The sequence below is a fragment of the Dendrobates tinctorius genome, unplaced genomic scaffold, assembly GCF_039654945.1.
Source record: "Dendrobates tinctorius isolate UK_male_01 unplaced genomic scaffold, ASM3965494v1 ptg000208l, whole genome shotgun sequence".
NCBI lineage: Eukaryota > Metazoa > Chordata > Amphibia > Anura > Dendrobatidae > Dendrobates > Dendrobates tinctorius.
In genome coordinates this window covers 11,620,084-11,647,616 of record NW_027361875.1, presented here as the reverse complement: position 1 = coordinate 11,647,616, position 27,533 = coordinate 11,620,084, and the positions used below count along the sequence as shown (strand labels likewise).

Sequence of the window (27,533 nt, the reverse complement as noted above, 5' to 3'; positions counted from 1 at the left end):
TTTTAATCACCCTATCTTTTTTGTGTGTTGTTAATCATCTTAGTATATCTTCATAGCACTTAGAGGAACACAGAGGTCTATATAGAACTATAGTTAAAGGGACTGAATCCCAGTCTTGCTGCATGATAGCAGCCAGGTATACTACTCTCTGAAACGCTCTGACGTTACAGGGAAGGCATACTTTGAAGAACCAGCCGGGGGCGATGGAGAGTTCAGTAATCTGGCTCTTCCCAGTACTGCTGCAGGTGATTGACATGTCTCCATATGAGGCAGAGACCTGTCAATCACCTGCAGCGGCTCTGGGATGATCCACCCGGGAACAGTGCTGGCCTGGACTCCTCTCCAGCTATGGTCTGCATCATGAAACTATATTCTTTCTAAAATGACAGAACGCTTCAGAGAACAATATATACATGGCTGCAGTGGTGCTGCCTGTGGGTAGGGCAGCATCGATTCCCTGACCAGTTCCCTATTGGTCTGGTGCATTCATGACGGATGTGCTTCCCTGCTCCTTATAGTAACTGATAATTAATGCTGTATGTGCAGATGCCCATTAGTCTGTGGTCATTCACTGCAAAAAGAGGGAGATAAGGCAGGGATATTGCTCCCCATGAATACAACGTACACGGAAACTGTGTTCTGTTTCTTCTCTGATCTCATATATAGATAAATAGATATAATTTTTTTTTTTTTGGTACATTTTTCTAGGAGCAAAGTGGACCTGTCTCTGTAGTGTGCTCACCTACATAATCTCATAACAGATATAGTGCAGGGGGTGTACCACAGATACTAAGTGTATATAAACTATGCATTGAGCTCCCCCTAGTGGTGGTTGAAGGCAGCCAGGATTTGATTTACCTCTGTCTATGACGTAGATGTATAAGAAAAACAAAACTTCATCCTCTCGGAAATGTCACATCTGCATCTGTCTACTGTAACCAGTTAAGACAAGTGAGTTGTATCAAGATTTTTTTTTTTTTTTTTTTTTCGTCCTTTCTCTAGAAAATTGAGGCCCGGATATCGGCTGATGAAGACCTGAAGCTTTCTGATCTTCTGAAATATTATTTAAGGGAATCCCAAGCTGCTAAGGTAAACGGTTCACTGCGTAGATTACTACGTAGATTGCTCCACACGTGTTTCAATGGATTTATCGGATTTTCCTAAAGCTTCATAACAAAGTCCTTCACCCTGCAGGGTGGTCCTTGCTGCCCAAACCTGGCAAATCCCATTCAGGTCATTGAGCAGACACAGGTATATCTTGAGTTGCCTGAAATACTGATAAATGGAGACTATGACTCTAGTAAATGCTTCCTGCATTGTAATGTTGTAAAGCTTCTCCCTCAGACTGGCCTGGCTGGCTCTGTGGAGTAATGCAAGAGTGTAAGATGACAAATGATTTTATCTTAGTTAGATGGCCAGATAATCTGTCCGCTCCAAGCACAAACAAGTGAGTGTGTGTGATAATTTAATAGCTCTATTATCGGTAAGTGCTCACTGATCAGGTGAATAATAGTTTTTGTGCATATAAAAATAACAGTGGAACCTAATAACTTGGTATTTATAGCCAACGTGACATAATTTAAGTGTGACTGTCGGATTGCCTGTTTGTTGGGCAATCCCTGCATGTGTTGCAGCTGTCGATCAGCCGCAGGGACTCTAATAATAATAATTATTTTATTTCTATAGTGCCAACATATTCCGCAGCACTTTACATTATATAGCATAGTACTCTATAGTATTTAAGCCCGCTGAAGACACTTGTTTAGCACCGAGCATGTGATGACACCTTATCCCAGCACGTCTCTCATCACGTTAGCAGGAAAAATGCTACATAAAATATCTTCCTTCTTTTATGCTTTTTTTTTTTTTTTTTTTTTTTTTTTCCCTCCCTCATTTAATTGAATGGCTAAAAATCTCATTCAGTTTGCTGATGCTGCAGAACATGTGAACAAGCCCTAATAAGAGAAGTCTGAGATTTTGATAAGTGTGGTCCAGATGTTGAGACCCCTACCAATTACAAAATAAAGAAGTGAAGGGAAAGCGCTACTATCCTCCGAGATTACTCCTTTGGAAGTCTATGAATTAGGCAACAGTGTTGGGGGAGGATAGCACTCAGCTGATTACTTGTAGTCCTCAGTTTGAGCAATCATGTGATTCCAGCCTCTGCATCTTTTTGGGCTATATCAGTGTGTCTCAAACTGCAGTCCTCTTGGCCCCCAACGGATCATGTTTTTAGGATTTCCCTAATATTGCTCAGGTGAGAGAACTGGTGCAGTTTTTGACACTTCTTGAGAATAATTCCATCACCTGGGCAATACCAACGAAATCCTGAAAACATAACCTGTGAGGGAGCATGGGGACTGGAATTTGGAAAACACTGGTCGACATTTTTGACACGTCATAGCTTTTTCTGAAATGACAGACTAAGAGCTCATGCGGACGTCTGAGCACAGACTGGACTGGCCGCTTCTCTCCCGACCCGAGCGTTACAGCTTGGTATGTCTGAGGAAATGATGCTCGGATCTGGAGAGCTGTGACCAGTCCATGCATTGCAGACGTCTGGGTGTGGATCGCATGAGTCTTTTATCTCTACTAGGCCTTGCACACATCTACTCGTGTTTTTGGGCCGTTCTGCTACAGTTATTACAGAGTGATGCTTTGTGCTAGTGATCAGATGCTGCAGGATGCTTCACATCACCCGGCCATTGACCCAATCCACCGTCCGCTAGCCGACGGATGCCGCTGCTTACAGGGAAAATCATCTGCAGTATTCACTCATTGGAAGGACGTTTCTGTGGCATTGCAGCTGGTTAATTTACCGGGGTTCAGTAGGATTATGGGAACATTATATATGGAGAACAGAGCCGTTTTTATTCTTTTCCCAGTGTTCAAACTCCAAGCAGAAGCTAAATCTTCTTAATCTGTTTTCTTTCTCCAATGTATTACTTTGAGTGTCTCATTTCCAGGATTTGTTGTACAGAAGATCTCGCTCTTTGGTAGATTATGAAAATGCCAATAAAGCACTAGATAAAGCGAGAGCTAAAAACAAGGATGTGCTGTCTGCGGAAACCACTCAGCAGTTGAGCTGCCAGAAGTTTGAGAAAATCTCTGAATCTGCAAAACAAGGTAAATGGTGGGGGGTGGAGGTATTTGCTGAAAGATCTATGATCTGCTGGAAATGGCTTAGTAATTATTATACTGGTCAGTGTTGGAGTGGGGGATGCTGGGGGCTCATACTGTGGACGGTAATATCTGTGCACTGCACCAATCCAGACCAGTGCAAAGAGGCTTGTGGTTTTTAAGAACATTAGCTGACAGAATTGCTTAAGTACAGGGTGGGCCATTTATATGGATGCAACCCTCTTCTCCCACTATTGACACACTGATAGCAACACCGCAGAGGAAATGCTAGTCTAAGGCTAGTTTCACATTAGCGTTTACGGCCGCAGCGTCGGGCTGTGCACAGCCGCCGCTAAGCCCCACCCCCTGTCGCGCCTCTGCCGGTAGCTCCGCCTACGGACGCAGGACGCTGCATGCGTCCCCTATCTTTAGCAATGGGGACGCAGGCCGTGCGCAGTATGCGTCTGGCGGCGCATGCGTCCTTTTGACGCTGCACCGACCAGCGCCAAACGCAACAGGTTGCAATTTGGTGCGCTCGGCGCAGCGTCAAAAGGATGCATGCGCCGCCAAACGCATACTGCGCACGGCCTGCGTCCTCAGTGCTAAAGATGTCATGCGTCCGTAGGCGGAGCTACCGGTGGAGGCGGGGCGGGGCTTAGCGCGCCCGTGCGCAGCCCGACGCTGCGGCTGTAAACACTAATGTGAAACTAGCCTTTGGGGGTCAGATTGCTTGTAGGGATGCTCAGACCTGACACCATAATGTGGTGGTGCACCATCTTGCTGGAAAAACTCAGGGAAAGTGCCATCTTCAGTGCATAAAGAGGGCAACACATCATCATGTAGCAATTTCAGATATCCAGTGGCATCGAGGTTTCCATTGATGAAGAATGGCCCCACTATCTTTGTACCCCATATACCACACCATACCATCAATTATGGGTGTCAGGTCTGAGCATTCCTACATTAACAGTTTCCTGGAAAGTGGATTGGTCGTCGTAGGCCAGTCGAATGGCCACCAAGGTCTCACGATATGACCCCCTTTAGACTTTTATCTTTGGGGTTATCTGAAGGCAATTGTCTATGCTGTGAAGATAGGAGATGTGCAGTGTCTGGAACAACGGATACTGGAAACCTGTGCTATCATTTCTTCTGCAGTGTTGCTATCAGTGTGTCAGGAGTGGGAGAAGAGGGTTGCATTGACAATCCAACACAATGGGCAGCACTTTGAACACATTTTATAAGTGGTCATAAACTTAAAAATAACTCATGAAAGAATAAAGTTACGTTAGAACCAAGCACACTATTGTTTTTCTTGTGAAATTCTCAATAAGTTTGATGTGTCACGTGACTCATCCCATTGAGAAAAATAAAGTTGAATCCAAAATGGCCGCCATGGTCACCACCCATCTTGAAAAGTTTCCCCCCTCCCATATACCAATATGCTACAAAAAGGAAGTTGCTATCGCCAACCATTCCCATTTTATTTAGGTGTATCCATATAAATGGCCCACCCTGTACTTTTTTTTACACCCGGTGAGGGACTCATAATGTGGCATACTTTTGCATGCTTCCATTATTGCACAATAATCTGTCTTATTTCACTTCCTTCTTCCCGAAAGCCTTTAGCTTGCTTTTTATTTTACCCCTTACTCATACATTTTGTACATAATCATCAACTTCAAGCAGTTTTTTATGTTGATTCGAAAAAGGGTGAACGGGCATCACTGCAAAGGATTTAAAGGATTCAACATGGAGATCTTCAGTGAGTGCTGCGTAGAGGAACTGTATTTAGTTTCATCCCAGTTTACCTCTCACTATGCACTGAATATATCTATGCGTAGTGGAATAGGACATGGCTGTGCAGACAGATGCATCCGTGTTTCATAGAAATTCTTCTCCGCCTCCCTACAGCTGGCAACAATAAGTACGCCATTATACAATATTTACCAATCCAGAGGACACCAATGAAGCCACATTTACCCTGGCCGACAATGTAAGCTTTTCTAGAAAGGTTTATTTCTTTCTCGCTTCATTGGGGGACACAGGTTACCATAGGTGTATGCTGCACAAGTTATATTTTGGTGAAATGGTTTTTAAGCATAAAATCGTCACTCGACAGCACATCCTCCTTTGCATTCAGAACATATGCTGCCGAGAACAATATTCAATGCGGATTAACAAATGTATGTTAACACGTAGAGATGTGTTCAGGTCCTACCCAGGTTATTAAACGACCACCAACCGATTTGCACGTAGACGATCAGCCAACAAAATGCAGCCTGAGACTACATAGATTGAATCCCTACTTTCTAAAGTCCCCGGTGCCGCTTTCCCTACTCTTGAGATTTTGCGTTGGATCTTCTGCATTATTTTGTCCAGCGTTTTGGATTGAATCTGTGACGGAAGCTCGTAACCCATATGTGAACACAAAGAAAAAAATAAAAAGATGACTTTGCATTGTCAGAGAAAAACCCACAATCCTCCACAGAGAGGCAGGATTTTCTTTTAATGAAGAAAACAGGAAGACTGAATTCCAGCAGTAATCTGATGGAGGCATTCACAGCAACTTTGTGGATGAAATGCAATATCTGTTTATTAAAAAGAGCCGAGTATTTCTATGGGGCTTTCTTGGCAGAACACAAGTCTACATCACTCTGTGATTGCAAACTGCAGATTCATGACTGTCCCGTCCATTTCCCCTGCACTGTCGCCATCTATACGACTGCAAGTATGCAATTTGCATTCACGTTTTCTATTGAGAGACCAGTTGCGTCTACACATGACCTTGAATACCCATATCACATACATGCGCACACGTGACTTACCACTCTTGCTGCGACCACGAGAATCATGACCGTATGCAGATTGCACACTGCTACGATCCGTCAGTCTACCGTCACATAACAGCAACTGCATGCAGTTCAGCCCCGAAAACCTCTTTAATGAGCAAATCCTCCTTTAATATATTACATATTGATATTCTAGACATTTAGTTTAGAAGTTGAAGAGCAGGTTAATTGGTATAGAGAATCCAAACTGTTACATCAAAGTCACTGATGGGAGAGACAATAATCTTTAACCAAGCTTCCCCACTTAAATTGAAGGGGTAATTTTTTTTTTTTTTCTTGTGTTGGCAAAGCACCCCTGAGGTCCTGGAACATCAGGATTGTGGGACAGAGGTTTATTCTTATTCTACAATTCAACCCGAACAGCGAAGGGGTGGCTTTTCTCTTGAAAGAAATCAGACCATCCACCATCCTCTTTACACACCACACAGATCTTGTGCTGACATGGTGGATTTGTCTAGTTTATGGGAAGAAACTGAGGGAACTGCATTTGTTTTTGGTTTTATATAATATGAGCACATGATGCGATTGTTACAGTGTATTTATGTTGACATGAACGCACATATAAGGCTATGTGCACATGTAGTTTTTGGTCCTGCTGATTTTTCCACCTGGATTTTGAAAAATCCGCATGTAAATTCTCAGTTCAAAAGACCTGCGGATTAGCCTGCAGTTTAGCACTTCTACAATGGAGAAGGTGTGAAACCGCAGTGGAATCCGCACAAAGAATTGACATGCTGCGGATATGAACCCGCACCAATTCCGCGCGGAAAAATCTGCAGCATGTGCACAGCGTCTTTCAGTTTATCATTGAAAACAATGGTACTGTACAAAGCACCTAAACCTGCTGCGGACCCGCAGAGCCTCAAACGCTGCGGATCCGCAGCAGAATCCACACCGTGTGCACATAGCCTAAGAACACTTCTGTGCATGATAATGTTAGCAGGCGACGTTGGTCTTTGTATGATGAGCTTTGTGTCAATAGGTGGACGATCTTCTGTGTGTGATGATCTTTGTGTAAACAGGCGGCCATTTGTTCCAGGGTTAGTTGTGGGGATTAATATTTGTTGCACATCTGTGGGCCCATGACACTTCCTGTACTGTGCTGCGTCGAATGTTTTTTGTTTTTCACTTGTTTAGCAAATCTGATTATTAATCCATGTTCATGGTTGGATAGCACCCTTGACCAAGTAGCGCCCCTCACCCTCAGAACCTCCAAACACAGCCCTGGATCACATCACAAACTTTACTTCTCCAGCGATGCTCTAGGAGTGCTGAACACCTATGGAGAAAAACCCGCACACCAGACGACTTCATCAACTTCAAATTTATGTTAAGAACCTATAACTATGCCCTTCACCTCACCAAACACTTACTTCACCACCCTGATCTCACTAGCCAACAACCCCAAGAAACTTTTTGACACCTTTCACTCCCTCCTCAGGCCAAAAGCACAAGACACTATCACAGACATTTGTGCTGATGACCTGGCCCTCCCACTTTATAGAGAAAATAGAATAATAATAATAATCTTTATTATTAAAGATTTATCTATTATTAAAATAGATAATATCTGTCAGGAAATCCGCTCCCAACCACCAAGTGCTGTGACTCCCATCCCTCCCTGCATTTCCCATGGAACTTCAGAAACAATGGGCACAGTTCATGGAAATCAAAAAGCGGCTCCGGGAGAGGAATGTTATGTACTCGATCTATCCGGCCCAGCTCTGGGTGGTCCATGAGGGGTCTTCTATGTTTTTTACCGATCCAGCGGAAGCGGCTGAGTGGCTGTGGTCCCACAAGGAGTCTGCTGCGAAGGAATCCTAATGTATCTACTGTTAGTCAGAATTCTTCTATTAATGGTTTGATTGGAGGTTTTTCCGCAGGCGTCCAGATTACCAACAATACCGGACACTGAACTCAGTGATGGTATCCCCTTGTTTGTTTCATGATGGGAGCACAGGACTTTGCTCTTATATTGTTTATTTTTTTACTCTGACTTTTCTTTATAGTGGTTCTATTTGTTTTTTAGGTAGAAGTCACAGCTAACAGCAATCTCAATCTCTATGTGGTGCCTCTAAATTTTACTCGGATAATGATATACGCCCTATCCAGCGGAGTAAACATGGGGTCTGAGATGATATGTATGACATGGAACGTGAGAGGTATAAAAACCCCTCGGAAAAAGATCAAGGTTTTCTCGCAGATTAGGCACCATCACCCTCACATTGTGGCCTTGGTGGAGACGCACCTGACGAGGGATACAGCTCGGTGCGTGTAGAAGCCTTGGGTACAATGGTCTGTTCATGCATTCCATACTAGCTATTCGAGAGGGGTTTCACTGTTGGTACATAGAGATGTTAGATGGGAAGCCAGGAAGACCCGGAGGGATCCTGAGGGTCGTTTGGTCTTTGTATATGCATTGATAGGATCACATATTTTCTGGTATTTATGTGTTTATAATCCCCCCTGGCTAATATGTCCATTCTTCAGAATGCCCTAAATTATCCAGATGGGGATGTTATCTGGATGGGAGACTTCAATATGGTCATGAACATCTGCCTTGATAAACTGAGATTGGGTGATGGAATATCTGGGAGGGGGGGGTCCCTCCTCTGACTGCAACCCAGCTGTCACTATTTATGGAGAGTAGCGGGTGGTTGGATTTGTGGAGGGTGCGTCACCCTGAGTCGAGAGAGTATACCTGTCACTCATCCACTAAGCGCTCTCTATAGCGCATAGATTATATATTTGGATCCAGTGGTCTGGCGATGTGGGTGGATAACATAGAACATGGCAGTAGGGGGATCTCAGACCATAGCCTGGTCATTCTTAAACTTAAATATGGGCAACTAAATAACAGGATAGTTTGGAAGTTGAACCCTTTCTGGCTGAAATTGATAGTATCTCCCGATAGAACGATCGATCAATTGCATTGTTTCGTCTCGTCCCACCTAGAACCTGTATCAAATTATTTTGGGATGTCCTTAAGACTTATCTGAGGGGTTGCTTATCCTTCGCGATCTCTTATATCAAGCGGGTAACCTCGAGGGAGGATGATGAGATGGAGCGACGATTGAAAGTTTCAGAGGCTGCATACATATCTAATCAAACTAACGGCAATAGGATTGAGTGGTTAGCTGCTCAGAGTTTATATACCCAGCATATAGACACTAAGTCTAAGCGTAAATTATTTTTTGCCCGTCAGTCTTATTTTGAGCTGGGAAATCAGGCAAGCAAATTTTTGGCCTATCTAGTACGCTAGCAGAACACCTCTAACACAATATTACAGATTCGTAAGTTGGATGATTCGTTGGTATCTTCAACTGAGGAGATGCCCGGCTGCTTCTACGATTACTACAGGTCATTATATGAATCTAAAAGTGACTCTGATAATTTGTGGTGTTTGGATTACTTGTCAGATGTGACATTCTCTACATTAGATCATGACCAGCGAGCCTTTATGGACGCTGAGTTCACTGCGGAGGAGATAGAAAATGCTATGACCGACATTGCCTCTGGGAAGGCCCCTGGGCCAGATGGATTTCCTATTGAACTGTACAGGAAATATCGGGATATCTTAACACCACTTCTGATAAAGGTATTTTGGGGAATCAGGGAAGGGGAATCTATGCCTGAATCCTTTTATGAGGCTAATATCATAGTGCTAATGAAGGAGGGGAAGGACCCTTTGGAATGAGGATCCTATCACCCCATATCGTTAGTAAATGTGGACTATAAAATTTTCACTAAGATCCTAGCTACCAGATTGAATTCAATTATATTGAACCTTGTACATCCTGACCAGACGGGCTTTATGCCTAGTAAAAGTACTTCCATTAACATCAGACGAGTCCAGTCGATAGTCCAATATAGTTCCCTAATGCCAGACAACAAATCGGCATTGCTAGATGCCGCCAAGGCTTTTGACTCTCTTGAGTGGCCTTTCCTCTCCGCATGCCTGCAAAGGTATGGCTTTGGTGATAAATTTATAAAATGGGTCAAAATACTATATATGAAACCTAAAGCCCGTATTATTGTAAATAATTCCGCATCTTTTTCATTACATAGAGGGACACGTCAGGGGTGCCCCCTTTCCACGGCCCTCTTTGCCCTTGCGTTTGAGGCACTGGCAATACGTATAAGGTCTTCCCCTGGCATTAGGGGTATAGATATAGCGGGTCGGGTAGATACCATAGGTTTATATGCTGATGATATTTATGGACGAGGCGGAGGAAACTTTGCCGCAAGTGATTGCCACTATAGATAGATTCCGTAAATATTCAGGCTTACATATAAATTGGGAGAAGTCTGCCCTGTTACCCCTCTCCCATGCCCCGACTAGTGGCTCTCTCTTCGCTGTCTATTGTATCTAGCTTTAAATATTTGGGTATCTACATATCTCATAATAGTACACTTGACTCACAACTTTATGTCCACCCACTGCTGGAACTAGTTAGTTAACTTTACAACTTGAAGCAAGCTTCCACTGTCTGTAACCGGACGCATTAACCTGATTAAAATGATATTGCTCCCCAAGCTTAGCTACTCCCTTCAGCACAGTTCTGTAATGGTACCCAGGTCCTTCTTTGTGAATCTCAATTCCCAGATCACATCTTTTATATGGGGGAAAACTAGACCCAAACTTAAATTGTCCACCCTACAAAGGCCTAAAAAGGGAGGTGGGGCGGCATTACCAGATTTTTTTTCCTATACTATTTGGCTGGGCAGGCTAAAGCCCTAAGTAAATGGATGCCGGGGAATTACCTCCCCAATTCTGAAAATCACCTGCTTCATGCTGCATGAACTGATTGCCCACTGGGTTTCCTGGAGTTGGAGAGGACTAATGTCCCTCGTCTACTACCCTTGCTCCGACTGGCTTGATTAGCATGGAGGCAAATTAAGAAAGTCATTGGATTTAAGGATATTATATTAGGATGACCCTATGGAATGATTATTTCCCAGAATTACTAAATCACCCATCCACTGATCTTTGGATTCAGCATAACGTCTCCTCGATGGGGGACTTGTATGATCAGGGGACCTTAACCCCTTCATGACCCAGCCTATTTTGACCTTAATGACCTGGCCATTTTTTGCAATTCTGACCAGTGTCCCTTTATGAGGTAATAACTCTGGAACGCATCCTAGCGATTCTGAGATTGTTTTTTCGTGACACATTGGGCTTCATGTTAGTGGTAAATTTAGGTAGATAATTTTTGCATTTATTTGTGAAAAAATCAGAAATTTGGTGAAAATTTTGAAAATTTCGCAATTTTCAAATTTTGAAGTTTTTTTTCTGTTAAACTTGAGTTATGTGACACAAAATAGTTACTAAATAACATTTCCCACATGTCTACTTTACATCAGCACAATTTTGGAAACAAATTTTTTTTTTTTTTTTGTTAGGAAGTAATAAGGGTTAAAAGTTGACCAGCGATTTTCTCGTTTTTACAACAAACTTTACAAAACCATTTTTTTTATGGACCACCTCACATTTGAAGTCACTTTGAGGGGTATATACGGCAGAAAATACCCAAAAGTGACACCATTCTAAAAACTGCACCCCTCAAGCTACTCAAAACTACATTCTAGAAGATTATTAACCCTTCAGGTGCTTCACAGGAACTAAAGCAACGTGGAAGGAAAAAATGGACATTTTAATTTTTCCAACACAAATTTTCTTTTAGCATCATTTTTTTTCATTTTCACATGGGCAACAGGATAAAATGGATCATAAAATTTGTTGGGAAATTTCTCCTGAGTACACCGATACCTCATATGTGGTCATAAACCACTGTTTCGGCGCACGGCAGGGCTCAAAAGGGAAGGAGCACATTTGACTTTTTGAATGGAAAATATGCTGGAATATTTAGCGCTTGCCATGTCACGTTTGGAGAGTCGCTGTGTTCCTAAACACTGGAGCTTCCCCACAAGTGACCCCAATTTGGAAACTAGACCCCCCAAGGAACTTATCTAGATGCATAGTGATCACTTTGAACCCCCAGGTGCTTCACAAATTGATCCGTAAAAAAAAAAAAGACTTTTTTTCACAAAAATTATCTTTTTAGCCTCAGTTTTTTCATTTTCACATGGGCAACAGGAAAAATGGATCCAAAAATTTGTTTGGCAATTTCTCCTGAGCACACCAATACATCATATGTGGTCATAAACCACTGTTTGGGCGCATGGCAGGGCTCAGAAGGGAAGGAGCGCCATTTGACTTTTTGAATGGAAAATTAGCTCCAATCGTTATTGGACACCATGTCTCGTTTAGAGAGCCCCTGTGTACCTAATCATTGGAGCTCCCCCACAAGTGACACCATTTTGGAAACTAGACCCCTTAAGGAACTTGTCTAGATGTGTAGTGAGCACTTTGAACCCCCCAAGTGCTTCACAAAAGTTTAAAATAAAAAATCATTTTTTTCCTCAAAAATATTTTTTAGCACGCTATTTTTTATTTTCACAAGGGTAACAGGAGAAATTGGACCACAAAAGTTGTTGTCCAGTTTGTCCTGAGTACGCTGGTACCCCATATGTGGGGGGAACCACTGTTTGGGCGCATGGCAGGGCTCAGAAGGGAAAGAGCGCAATTTGACTTTTTGAAATTAAAATTGGCTCCAATCGTTAGCGGACACCATGTCGTGTTTGGAGATCCCCTGTGTGCCTAAACTTTGGAGCTCCCCCACAAATGACCCCATTTTGGAAACTAGACCCCCTAAGGAACTTATCTAGATGCATAGTGAGCACTTTGAACCCCCAGGTGCTTCACAGAAGTTTATAACGCAGAGCCGTGAAAATAAAAAATATTTTTTTTTTTTCCTAAAAAAAATATTTTTTAGTCAGCAATTTTTTATTTTAACAAGGGTAACAGGAGAAATTGGACCCCAAAAGTTGTTGTACAGTTTGTCCTGAGTACGCTGGTACCCCTTATGTGGGGGGGAACCACTGTTTGGGCACACGTCGGGGCTCAGAAGGGTAGTAGTGACATTTTGAAATGCTGACTTTGATGGCATGGTCTGCGGGCGTCATGTTACATTTGCAGAGCCCCTGTGTGCCTAAACAGTAGAAACCCCCCCCACATGTGACCTCATTTTGGAAACTAGACCCTTCAAGGAACTTATCTAGATGTGTGGTAAGCACCTCGAACCCCCAAGTGCTTCACAGAAGTTTATAACGCAGAGCTGTGAAAATAAATCATTTTTTTTTCCTCAAAAAATGATTTTTTTTAGCTCGCAATTTTTTATTTTCACAAGGGTAACAGGAGAAATTGGACCCCAAAGGTTGTTGTCCAGTTTGTCCTGAGTACGCTGGTACCCCATATGTGGGGGGAACCCTTGTTTGGGCACACGTCAGGGCTCGGAATGGAAGTAGTGACGTTTTGAAATGCAGACTTTTATGGAATAGTCTGCGGTCGTCATTACGTTTGCAGAGCCCCTGATGTGCCTAAACAGTGGAAACCCCCCCACAAGTGACCCCATTTTGGAAACTAGACCTTCCAAGGAACTTATGTCGATGTGTTCTGAGCACTTTGAACCCCCAAGTGCTTCACGGAAGTTTATAATGCAGAGACGTGAAAATGAAAAAATCATTTATTTTCCACAAAAATAATTTTTTAGCCCCCAATTTTTTATTTTCCCAAAGGTAACAGGAGAAATTAGTCCCCAAAAGTTGTTGTGCAATTTTTCCTGAGTACGCTGATATCCCATATGTTGGGGTAAACCACTGTTTGGGCACACGTCGGGGCTTGGAAGGGAGGGAGCACCGTTTGACTTTTTGAACGCAAAATTGGCTGGAATCAATGGTTGCACCATGTCGCGTTTGGAACCCCCCTGATGTGCCTAAACAGTGGAAACCCATCAATTCTAACTTCAACCCTAACCCCAACACACCCCTAACCACAGCCCTAACCCCAACACATCCCTAACCCTAATTCCAAGCCTAACCCTAATTCCAAGCCTAACCCTAATTCCAAGCCTAATCCTAACCCTAATGGAAACATAAAAATATTTTCTTTATTTTATTAGTTGTGCCTACCTATGGGGGTGATAATCGGGGGGTTTATTTACTTTTTATTTCATTTTGATCACTGAGAGTGATCAAAATGAAAGAATGGAATCTGCAGCCGGCAGATTCGGTCGGGCGCACTGCGCATGCGCCCGCCATTTTCCAAGATGGCGGCGCCCATGAGTCAGACCCGCGGGACACCGGGAGCGACAGGGGGACTCAGAGGGTACCGGGGGGGTGAGGGGGGGATCGTAAGCTGGCGGGGAGGGGGGGCAGATGATGACAGCAGCGGCAGATCGCCGCTGTCATTCAGTGGTGGGGGGTGATCGCCGGTGGGGGGGGTCGAATCTGTGACTCCAGCCATGTCCGATGCTACTGCAGCATTGGCCATGGCTGGATTGTAATATTTCATCAATTTTCATTGATGAAATATTACTATCGCTCTGATTGGCTGTTTCACTTTTAACAGCCAATCAGGGCGATCCTAACCACGTGGGTGCAAAGCCACCCCCCCGGGCTTAACTGCATGTTGTCCTGTATCTGCGGGTCAGGTGACATTTCAATGACCCCGGTCACCAGACCCGCAGGAACGCTATTTATAGCATGACGCCTACGGGGGCGTCATGAGTCGTTTGGGCACGACTTTTCATGACGCCTACGTAGGCGTCATGGGTCGTGAAGGGGTTAATGTCTTTTGAGCAATTACAGGTTACACATGATATCCCGAGATCCCAATTTTCCCTCTATTTACAGCTGAGATCGGCTCTTCAGTCACACACAAGGTGTAAGGGTGTGGGCCGTGCTATTTCTTCTCTACCTCTGATAGGAATCCTTAATTCGCAGGGTCCCCAGGGCTTTATCTCCTCTTTGTATACGAACATGCTGTCAGTGGGAGCAGAATCTGCCATAAGCTCTATTAAAGGGAAGTGGGAAAGACTCATCCCCGATACGCAGGGAGAGGAGTGGGAAGAGATTCTGGAGTCTCCGATCGGAGTATCACCATCTATTAATAGCAGAATGATAGTTATATATAATAAACCAATCATATTTGACTCCGACACGACTTTTTAGGATGGGTTGATTTCAATCATCAGATTGTTTGCGATGTCACTCACCAGATGCAGATTTTATTCACATGATATGGAAGTGCCCCACTATCCTACATTACGGGAAAGAGGTGACACTGTTCTTGTTGTCCCTGGTGCAAGCCCCTGTCCCTCTTGAACCACTGGTTTGCTTGTTTGGGGTATGGCATGAGGAGATTTGGGGTCACTATGTCGGGATCTTTCTGCGCGAGACGCTGTTTATGGCACGGAAGGTAAAGGCACTACGGTGGCTGGGAAATTCACGTCCCTCCCTTAGAATCTGGATTGACTTGGTAAACTCGATTGTGCCATACGAGCGCATATTCTGTCAGAATAGGGGATGCCTGGGTAAATTTGAAAAGATTTTGGAGAGGTGGAATTCCTCTCCTCTTACTTTCCAAGGTGGAGACCTAGCATGTGAGACAATATGATGTAAGATAATAAGCTGCAAAATAGTAAATAACAGTTGATGTAGTTGTTGTTTAGGAACTTATATCTTAGTAACACGATAAAGGCTTGTGAGATTTGACTGACATACATGCTTCATAATGTACAGCCTGTCTTTCTTTGCGTATGCTTGAGGGGTTATGTATATATCACCCTGTATATAAAGAAGTGTGCAATTTTTGTTTTGTACTTAACAATAGATGGAAATGTGTATGCTCTGTATAATGCTCACTACCATAGGCAAATATGTATGTTACACATTTTTCTTGTTCTGAGGTTCAATAAACAAATTAAAAAAAAAAAAAAAAAAAAAAAGTTACCAATGACCACCTGACAGCAAAATGTAACCGTGAACACTCTCTCTGCTCATTCTTGACCTTTCTGCAGCTTTCGAATCTGTTGAACACCGTCTCCTACTCTCTAGGCTCCAATCACTAGGCATTATGGACACAGCTCTTTCCTGGTTCTCTTACTATCTTTCTGACCGCTCCTTCAGTGTTTTGTTCGCTGGCTCCATGTCATCTCCATCGCAGTCGGGGTACCACAGTGCTCAGTCCTTGGCCCCCTTCTCTCTACACGGCCCCAATTGGACAGACCATCAGTAGATTTGGCTTTCAGTACCATCTTTATGCTGATGACACAACTATACACGTCATCTCCCGATCTTACCCCCGCTGTACTACAGAACGCCAGTGACAGTCTGTCCTCTCTCTATCTGAAACTCAACCTCTCCAAAACTGAACTTTTGCTCCCGCCGTCTACTAACCTCCCTAAATCTGACATTTCCTTCTCCGTGGGTGGCACCATCATAACACCCCTGCAGCAGGTGCGCTGTCTGGGTGTTATGTTTGACACCAATCTCTCCTTCACATCCCATATACAATCTCTTGCCGCTTTCGCCTAAAGAACATCTCTAGAATCCACCCTCACTGTTGCCCTGATCCACTCCCGCCTGGCCTACTGCAGCGCTCTATTAATTGGCCTCCTCGTTACTCGACTTTCCCCTCTCCAGTCAATACTTAATGCAGCAGCCAGGGTCATCCATCTGGCTAATCGGTACTCAGACGCGTCTGCTTTTCGCCAGTCCTTACATTGGCTTCCCATTTATTATAGGATCCAATTCAAAGTACTTGTTCTCACCCACAAAACTCTCCACAGTGCAGCACCCCCCTACATCTCCTTCGTTTCTATCAGCTTAACCGACCGCTGCGCTCTGCAAACGACTTTCGACTAACCTTGGCACTAATCTGTACCTCCCACTCCCGACTCCTACACTTCTCCTGCCCTGCGCCAATCCACTGGAATGCTCTATAGGACTATCCACAACTTGCATAGTTTTAGGAGCTCCCTTTAAACATATTTGTTCAGAGGGGCCTATTACGTTCACTAATCAAAGTCATTTTATGTGTAAGTGTGCGTGTGTAGCCCATTCACTGTCTCCATCTATCCCTCACCTCCTCAAGATGGCTGGACCATCATTGTAAATACACCGTTGTAAATACACACCTGTACTTTGTATCTCCCCCACCTCATTGTAGATTGTAAGCTCTCACGGGCAGGGTTGTCTCATTTTGCTTTAATGATTGTATAGTTAACGTTGTTACTTATGACTTGTGTTTTGAAACTGTTAACCTATAAAGCGCTGCGGAATATGTTGGTGCTATGTAAATAAAGATTATTATTATTATTTTGTTGTCTTCTAGAACTCATGGACTTTAAGACAAGAAGAGTTGCTGCCTTTCGTAAAAATCTAGTAGAGCTTGCAGAACTGGAACTTAAGCACGCCAAGGTATCAATTCTAATTTCTGCTGATTTTTGTCCATTTCCTCTTTTTTTTTTTCCTTTTTTTTTTTTTTTTTTTTTTTTTTTTTTTGTTCCTCTGTGTCCAGGGCTTTCATAACACCCCGATAATTGTTGCTATGGTAAAGCTCTGGGAAACCTGCCAAGCTACGCAGTTATGAGAAGAGTCCTAGTGCAGAAAAACATGTTACCAATTGTTAATCCTGACGTATTCGCTCTTTGAAACAATCAATTTGTTGTTTCCTATTCTTTTTACTCTTCTATTCAGAACACTGCTCCGTTTTTGACGAATACTTGCGATATACGATGCATCGAAGAACTAGATAATACAAGGACTTCTTGTTCTACTCGGGGACTTAAATCTGTTGTGGGGTTGGCTGCAAAATCGGCATGTTTAGTTGCATCTCTGCAAAGGGTGAACCTTTACACAGGAAAAATTGACCATTTTTTTTCTGCTGCATGCATAAGAAATTAATATCTAATGCAGATTTTCTACTGTAAATCTAAACACAAAATCCACAGCATTGTGGAATATATACCTGTAAAGGGGACATATTTGGTTTAATATGCTTATTATTGGCTGATTAAGGAAGTTCTGGGCTTCAGTGTGTCCTTGTACAAAGCAAGCCTAAAGCTGTCCATCCACATTAGACTTATGTCTACTGAACGCGCCAATATCGACAGGTTAGAAGGATAGAGATATGTTACAGATCCTGCCATCTTACTGATGGATTTTACTGAAGATGGCTGTGTTCTTTGATACTTAGTAGCTGTAGAAATTTACATTTTTAATGAAACCCTATTGCAAATATGTTTATTGGCCCAAAAAACCCTCTGCATTTAAAGGGAACCTGTCACCATGAAAAATGACATTTACCTTCATATATAGGATGAATATGCAGGTAATTTGTTGTTACAGTGCTTCCTGGTTGCCTTACTGTAAGTGCGGCTACTGGGAGAAAAAATTTAAGTTATTTCCTCCCTGGAGCTGCCAGCTTTCAGTAATGGGGTATGAATTGCGCAATTACAATCTGTGCAGAGTGAGCTGCCCATGAAAGTGTCGGGGCATCCTCACAGTTGCTGCTCACTGTGTACTGAGCTCCATGATTGTAATTGCTCCATGACTGAAAGTTGGCGGATCCCGGGAGGAAAAAGCGTAATTTTCTCCCAGTAGCCGCGCTTTCATTATGGCAGCCTGGCAGCATTGTAACACTATTTACATGCAGACTAACTTTATATCTGCAGGTAAATGGCATTTTTCAAGGTGGCAAGCTTCCTTTTAAGTATAAGAGAGCTTCAAAATACGCCTGTGTGCCAGCTATTCAAAGTATTTTATGGATTTGCGCCATTAAGGGTGAGACCACCCATTGGAGCGAAACTCTGCCCACCATGGATATGTCTTACAATCGTCCAGCCATTTACCTGGGGCGGTTCATTCGGCCACACACACTAAGATTTCTTAATATGTGGTTTTGATGGTTCCTTTCCTGCTTGTGTTCCATCTCATTTGCAGGGTAATTTACAGCTGCTGCAGAGTTGCTTGGCCGTGTTGAATGGCAAACCATAAAGCACACTCCGTCCTAATATGCGTTAACCAGACCCTCCTGTCGCCCGTCTGAGCTGCCACGTTTTCCATGGATTGGTCAAATGGGAATTCCCAGCTGCGAGGAGGACCCCGTACAGACATTGGGCTACCTCCATGTCAGACACAGCACTGTGCTGTAAAGCCCACACTTTGGTGTATCCACATGTACCTTTATTTAGTCATTGTACGCTTTCTAGTACGTCACAGATACAATCGCCCTTTGTTTTTTATTTTTCGGGGATGCAATTAAATGCTCTGTGTAATGAATCGTCTTACATAATGCCAATTTATTTACCAATGTATGTTACTCTTGGAGGATGATCGACATTCACGGTTCGAATGGATTAACATTGCCATTAGCTGTTCACGTCACATATGCTTGTCCAAGTTCCATGTAATGATTTTTCTTGTCTTTTTTTTTCTTTTTAAGCCTCTGTTTATCTTGATTTACTGAACTATATTTTTTTTATTAAACATTTTCTTAGATATCTCACAGCGTTCCAATTATCTTTTTACATTTTTTTTTTTTTTGTTCATAACGCTAACGCATCAGTATGTATGCCTTAACTTGCAGACTTCTCAAATATTGTAAAATAAACTGTGAATCCAATGATTTTTTTTAATTGACCTCGTCCTGGTGTTCACTGATACAGAGTAGATGCCATTACTGACTGTATTGTGTTCTCACAACTGCAATGTTTTTTTTTTATTTTTTTTTTTTCCAAAATCATATTTATTGAAATTTTACATAGTTAAACATGAAAACACATCAATTCCGCAAACAGTGCAGAGTAGATTAATAATACATCAAGAAAACAGACATACAAACGTAGGAGGCAAGGAATAAGGGGGGAAAAGGGGTTAGGTACACCTAAGTATACGACTGTAAATTACTTAGATCAAAGGGCTTAACAGAAACTGATCTGCTAAAGTGCAGGTTCCTGAATACGACTGCAATGTTAATTTGGTCCCTTAGAACAGACTCCTGAAGCTTCACTGCGCTGCCTGTGTGAGATTCTTCGCTGTTCAAGCAGAAATAATCGAAAAAGTGATATGACTTTATATTTTCCTTTGAATAAGCTTTATTTTTATATATGATGGAAAAGATCTAACTTAAAAAAATGGTCAGGTAGATGAATAAGCGTTTGACGGTAGTAAATTATAATTTGCCCTTCTAGTAAGCCAGCCCTTAGGGGCATAAAGATTGTGAGCTCATAGGGTGCAACCGCAACTGGTCCCGAAGCTCGGAAGAGTCTCCCAGAGGTCATCACAATTTTCAACTGAATGAGAGGTACAGAAAGCCTCTGGCTCCCTGCCTCGCAATATTTATACTGTTCACTGGCCCATGAGAAGCCAGCAGCCAGTGACATCGGGCATCCCATTGCAAGTAAGCGCAGTGATATTACTGCATCGGGCAATAGTGAAGGAAGAAGGAGCTGCTCGCTGTTAAAACAGGGACAACTGAGAAGTATGATGGTTTATTTTGTTTGCTATATGAAGGACCATTGTGGCCACAATGGGGGACATTATTAGTGTATGGGGCCACAATAAAGGACACTATTACTGTATGGGGCACAACTGGTGACATTATTACTATATTGGACATTATTACTGTATAGGGCCAAAATGGGGCATTTTACAACTGTATGGACTATAATGGGGGACATTATTACTATATGTGGCCACAATGCTGGACATAACTGTATGGGGCCACAATGGGGGGGGGGGGGCATTATTACTGTATGGGTACAAAATGAGGTTAAAATAGAAATCTTTGGCCGCAATGATCAAAGGTATGTGTGGAGGAAAAAAGGGCACAGAATTTCAGGAAAAAAACATCTCGCCAACCATTAAGCATGTGGATGGATCAATCATGCTTTGCGGTTGTGTTGCAGCCAATGACACGAGGAACATTTCACATGTAGAGGGAAGAATGGATTCAATTAAATTTCAATAGATTCTTGATACAAACGCAACACCATATGTTAAAAAAAAACAAAAAAAAACCTGATGATGAAAAGAATGGCTTCTACAACTGGATAATGAATGATCCTAAACATATGTCAAAATCCACAATACACTACCTCAATAGGTGTAAGCTGAAGGTTTTACAATAGCCTTTACAGTCCCCTGATTTGAACGCCATTGAAAATCTGTGGCTAGACCTCAAAATAGCAGTGCATGCAAGACAACCCAGGAATCTCACAGAACTGGGAGAATGGAAGAATGGATGAAAATCCCTCAAACAAGAATTTTAAGATTCTTGGCTGACCACAAAAATCGTTTACAAGCTGTGATACTTGCAAAAAGGGGGTGCTACTTGGTACTAACCATAGAAAAATCAAGAGGAAAAAACGAATAAAGGTCAAAAGATATATAGTGAAAAAAATAGGGGTTTTTGTGTACTCACCGTGAAATCCTTTTCTGCGAGCCAATCATTGGGGGACACAGGATCATGGGTGTTATGCTGCTGCCACTAGGAGGAGACTAAGTGAACAAAAAGTTTAGCTCCTCTTCTGCCGTATACACCCTCCTGCTGGCTCTAATCCAACCAGTTCAGTGACAAAGCAGTAGGAGCTCATAACTATTAAGAAGAATAAACTATGTCAAAACTAAGAACCAACACACAAGCCTTCAGGCTAACAGGGTGGGTGCTGTGTCCCCCAATGATTGGCTCGGAGAAAGGGATTTTATGGTGAGAACACAAAAAATCCCTATTCTATGCCTCATGGGGGGACACAGGGCCATGGGACATCCTAAATCAGTCCCTGGGTGGGAATCGACACATCTGGTAAAAACCCCATGTACCAACCAGTTACAGACGTGGTACTGCCAACTGCAGGATCCGCCTGCCGAGGGCCGCATTTGCAGAAGCCTGAGAATGTATACTGTAGTGTCTTGTAAAAGTAAGTAAGCTGGACCAAGTCGCAGCTTTGCAGACCTGCTCTGCTGATGCCTGGTGTCGAATAGCCCAAGAAGCGCCCACTGACAGAGTGGAGTGCGCCTTAATCTCTGCTGGGACAGGTTTGCCCCTCACGCGGTAGGACTCCTGAATAGCCGAGCGAATCCACTTGGCTATTGTGGCCTTTGAAGCGGCTAGGCCCTTCCTGTGCCCCTCCGGAAGGACGAATAGGGCGTCTGCCTTGCGGAAAGATGCCGTCCGCGAGACATACCTCTTAAGAACTCTCACCACATCTTGAGTGTGGAGAGCCTTCTTGATACGATGGACTGGTGCCGGGCAGAATGAGGGCAAAACAATGTCCTCGTTGAGATGGAAAGAGGAGACCACTTTTGGCAGAAAAGACGGGGACATCCTCAAAACCACCTTGTCTTGATGGAAAATCTGGAATGGAGCTCAGCAAGACAGGGCCGCCAACTCCGAGACCCGCCTGATCGACGTGACTGCGACTAAGAAAGCTACTTTCCAAGAAAGGAAGGTTAGCAATACATCCTGCAGCAGTTCGAAAGGAACCTCCTGTTAAACCCCCGAGGACCAAATTAAGGTCCCATGGTTCCAACAGCATTTTATAGGGAGGCACCACGTGAGAAACTCCCTGAATGAAGGTCTTCACCTGTAATCTGGTGGCAATCCTGCGTTGGAACAACAGATAGGGCTGAAATCTGTCCCTTGAGAGAAATAAGCACGAGGCCAGACTCCAATCCGGTCTGCAGAAATTCCAAAATGGAAGAAATGGTAAACACAAGAGGAGGGCGTCCATGGTCTTTGCACCATGAGAAGAAGGCTTTCCAGGTGCGATGATAAATGCATATCGACGTGGGCTTCCTAGCCCTAATCATGGTGGAAATCGCCTTCTGAGAGAGTCCTGCTTGGGTTAGAACCCAGGATTCAACGGCCAAGCCGTTAATCACAGGGCCCCGGAGTTCTAGTGGTAAATCTGGCCCTGGGAAAGCAGATCTGGGCAGTCCGGTAGTCGCCAGGGGATGTCGGAGACAAGATGTACTAGCTCCGCGTACCGCAGCCAGTCCGGCGTGACCAGAATCACTGGCACCCCTTCCGCTTTGATCTTTTTGATGACCCTCAGGAGGAGCGAGGGAAATACATACGGAAGCCGAAATTGATGCCATGGAAGGACATCTGCTTCGGTGGCTACTGGGTCGTGAGACTGAGCTATGAACTCGGGAACTTTGATGTTTAGTCTTGAGGCCATCAGATCCACATGCGGAGTCCCCCCAGCGATGACAGATCTGCTGAAAAACCTCCGGATGCATAGACCACTCTCCCGAGGTGAGGTCCTGGCGACTGAGAAAGTCTGCCACCCAATTCTCTACGCCCGGGATGTGGACCACCGAGATGACCAAGTGGTTCATCTCGGCCCATCGGAGAATGTGACCTGTTTGATAGAATCATAGAATCGTAGAGTTGGAAGGGACCTCCTGGGCCATCGGGTCCAACCCCCTGCTCAAAGCAGGATTCGCTAAATCATCCCAGTCAGATGTCTGTCCAGCCTCTGTTTGATAGAATCATAGAATCGTAGAGTTGGAAGGGACCTCCTGGGTCCCTTCTAGCATGGCCGTCCTACTGCGGGTGCCCCCCTGATGGTTGATGTATGCCACAGCCGTGGCATTGTTGGATTGTATCCTGATGGGGCGACCTGCCAGAAGGTGATGAAACTGCAGAAGGGCTAACCTGATTGCCCGAATTGCCAAGAAGTTGATCGGGAGACGTGATTCTCGAGTGGACCAGTGTCCTTGTGCCGTGTGATGACGGAAAACTGCTCACCAGCCAAGAAGACTGGTGTCTGTGGTAACCACTAGCCAACGTACTGGAAGAAAGGACTTCCTCTGATCCAGTGAAGACTTCAGCATCCACCACCTGAGGGTCTGCCTGACCCGCTGAGACAGCCGGAATCGACGGTCGAGAGAGGATTCCTGTCCCAAGCTGTCAGAAGCGCATGTTGCAAAGGGCGGAGGTGTAGCTGCGCGAATGGAACTGTATAGCTGCCACCATCTTGCTGAGTACCCCCATACTGAATCGTATGGAGTGAGGAAAGGTGCGGAAGAGCATCCTTGCTCCCCCGTAGTAAGGCCAAGACTTTTTCCGGAAGGAGAATCACCAACCCTCGGGAAGTGTCCAGGATAATTCCCAAGAATGAAATTTTTTGAGTTGGTACTGGAGAGGACTTTAAGTTTATCTTCCAACCCAGGCAAGAAAGTATTTCCATCGTGATACTCACGCACTCCACGCAGCTGCCATGACCTTGGTGAAGACTCTGGGGGAGGTGGTGAGGCCAAAGGGCAAGGCTGCGAACTGAAAATGTTCCTCTCGAATCGCGAAGCGTAGAAATCTGGTGAGCGGGAAAAATCGGGATGTGAAGGTAGGCATCCTGAATGTCTATGGATGCTAGGAACGCCCCTTTCTCCATCGAGGCGATGACTGAGCAGAAAGACTCCATTCTGAAACGTCGCACTTTGACAAATTTGTTTAACAGTTTTAGGTCCAGTATGGGCTGCACTGTTCCATCTTTTTTCGGAACCACAAACAGGTTTGAGTAAAAACCCTTGAGCCTTACATCTTCAGAGACCGGATTAATAATGACCCCGTCCCTTAGGAGTGCATCTATGGCTCGGAAAAAGGCTGTTGCCTTTGTCTTGGGAGGAGAAGACAGGAAAAAACATGGCGGTGGGAGAGAAGAAAACTCTATTTTGTATCCGGAGGATACCAGGTCTCTGACCCACTCGTTGTGAATGACCGAGAGCCAGGCTTGACAGAACCAAAGTAGACGGCCACCTACTTTGTGCCTACCGGATACCGCACTGTCATTGTGCAGAGGATCTATGGGATCTCTGGCTCCCTTGGATCCAGACTGTTTTGGCCTTCACTTCCAGGAATGATTGAGTTTATATGAGACTTGGGAACCTATGTCTCTATGCGGGGCCCGCCCTGTTCCAGAAGAGACTGTTGTAGAGGACCAGCTGGTATTGCTACGAAAGGGACGGGTCCGAACTTGGCTCCGAAACAGCCAGCAGGCCTTTGCTGGGGAATGAATTTACTCTTCCCTTGATAGCGTTGGAGATGAGTTGATCTAGTTTTTCTCCAAATAAGCGACCGCTCTGATAAGGCAGAGAGTTTAAGGACTTTTTAGAAGCAGAATTCGCTCGCCAGTCTCTGAGCCATAGTGCCCTTTTGATGGTGGTGGCATTTGCTGCTGCCTGTGCAGTGCAGTTGGCTGCATCCAAAGAAGCTGATACCACGAAATCCCCGGCCTGAGATATCTGGCTAGCGAGGCATGCCATCTCAGGGGGGAGATCACTGTCCTGAATGCCTGCGGCTAAAGTCTCCACCCAAGCGACCATAGCCTTAGCCACCCAGGTTGCAGCAAAGGATGGAAAAAGCGCAGCTCCAGCGGCCTCAAAGACTGACCGAGCAAGATAGTCAATTTGACGGTCAGTGGGGTTTTTGACTGCGGCGCTATCGGACAAGGATAGAAGCGTTTTGGATGCAAGCAGTGATACAGGAGGATCCACCAAAGGGGACTGTAACCAATCCTTCCTTAAATTAGGAGCAAAGGGATATCTGGACTCAAAGGGCTTCTGCCCTGTGAACCGCTTGTTTGGCTGATCCCTATGTTTTTGAACAATGTCAATAAACCTCGGGGTGATTGCCAAACACCCTGTGAGGACGTTTAGCTCTCTTAAAAGACACTGCGTGATCTGGTATAGTTATAGGTTCCTCGTCCACCCTCATAGTCTTGTTGACTGACTCAATGAGGGAATCAACTGTCTCCTGATAATTCTATGAGTCCTGGTCTAAGGACGCATCAGACTCATATTCTGAATCATGTTCGCTGCTATCCCCTGGAGAGGGGGAGCGGGAAGCTGAACTGACAGATGCCGAAGCACGGGAAAGCTCGGGGGACGTGCCATGGGTCCTTTTCCTAGAAGCGTGAGCACTTTTTGATAAAGTACGACCCCTGCTGGACGACGAATCATGTCCATCGGCAGGGTTTTCCGCAACCGACAAACGAACCCCCCTGACTTGAGGAGGGGTCCCGGAGAGAGTCTATTGCCTTGTCCAGAGAAGTCATAGACCGTGACAGGGACGTAGCCCACTCAGGTCCACTAGGGTCAGTAACGGTGGCGGGTGGCTCCTGGGCGGATAGTGGGTCACAGGCCATACAGAGTGGAGTGTTGTGGCCTTGGGGCAAAGAAACAGTGCAAGTGGTACATGAGGCAAAGAACACAGTGTGTGTTTTGTTAGCTTTTTTTAGATGCCTTAGATTGAGACACAGTGTACCCATGAAGCCTCTTGTAAAGCTGATGCACAGAGAGAAAGAGTATGTGCAGAGGAGGGGTCAAGTTCTGTCTTTGCAGCTAACCTAGGTCCTGTGTCTTGTATCCCCAGGGGAGATGTCGCTGTCCGCACCCCTCACAGTGCTTCGGTCAGTGCTGCCATCCTGATGTCCCTGCTGGTGTCCAGGCTCCCAGCCCTACACTACCAGAGGTGCAGGAAGATGGCCGCCGAGAATAGGAGGGTGCTTCTCATTAAGAACGAGAAGCACCAGAAGCGGCGAGGATGGCGCCACCCCTGGTAGGCGGCGCTATGTAAAACACGGCCTAGCCCGGCTAAGGAGCTGGGGCCAAAAATTTTGGAACCAGCTGAGAGTGAGGGATGCAGCCGGTCGCCAAAGCACCTGCCCCCATTGGGCACCGCCGAACCCCCCTCCCCCCTGGTCAGGGTGCAAGCTGCAGTCTTATGGAATGCCCGGTGAATGATGTAGCAGAGCCGGAGCTGCAGGTGTGCTGGTGCTAGCGTTCACCCTCAATTCACCATCCCCATAGACGGTGGTGGAGAGAGCCTTTCTGCCTCCTTCCATCATCTGCTTTCTATCAGTGGTGATGCAGTGGGGGCTACACGGACGCCAGTGGTGGTGGGGGGGCTCTGTACAGCCTGTGGGTTCACTCCCTTAGGATAGGACAGGGCAAGTTGTCCGGCTATAGGCCTGGTTCTAGCAGAGGATACATGGAGGTGACACTCCATGTGCTCGCCTGTTGCTGGTGTGGGGAGATCGGGACTGTGAAGGAACCATTGCCACTAAAGTGAGCTCAGGCATGGCTTCAAGTCGTCGCAGGAAAGGTTACTGGGAGGCGACACTCCGCGTTCTCGCCTGTTGATAATTCGGGGAGATCGGATCCCTGAAGAGACCCGTCGCCCCTTCACTCCTGAAGTAAAAAATAAAGCTAAAAATGAAAAAGTAAAAATAACGTTGGGGTCTGAGGACCAGACCCAAGTGCCTCCTACAGACACTAAGCAAGAACTGGTTCGATTAGAGCCAGCAGGAGGGTGTATAATGTAGAGGAGGAGCTAATCTTTCTATGTTCACTTAGTGTCCTCCTAGTGGCAGCAGCATAACACCCATGGTCCTGTGTCCCCCAATGAGGCGTAGGAGAAACATGATATTTTTGAGACAAAAATTGGTAAAAGATGGCACTAAAAGCAAAGAAAGTGCGTGCACTTATGATGAGACACAATAAGGTACATAATCTACAATGGACATAACATAACACGAGACAAAATATAATACCAAAGAGAACAACCAAGTATAATCCAAGAAATCTATAATTATTCAAAAATATTTTTTTTAAATTATTACATCACATCAAATAACAGAGACCCCTGAACCA

The 27,533-nt window shown here is 44.7% G+C and overlaps 1 protein-coding gene across 1 annotated transcript in view; it reads left to right on the top strand.

The window, feature by feature from the left end:
• The window catches only part of SNX6 (sorting nexin 6), a 73,711-nt gene extending 54,328 nt beyond the window's left edge, over positions 1–19,383 (top strand). Inside the window, exons 11-14 of the mRNA XM_073554225.1 lie at positions 1,003–1,089; positions 2,967–3,126; positions 17,209–17,294; positions 18,819–19,383. Of these exons, the coding sequence (XP_073410326.1) occupies positions 1,003–1,089; positions 2,967–3,126; positions 17,209–17,294; positions 18,819–18,872 (387 nt within the window). The 3' untranslated portion in view covers positions 18,873–19,383. The remainder of the gene's footprint in view (positions 1–1,002; positions 1,090–2,966; positions 3,127–17,208; positions 17,295–18,818) is intronic.
• The last annotated feature ends 8,150 nt before the right edge of the window (positions 19,384–27,533 follow it).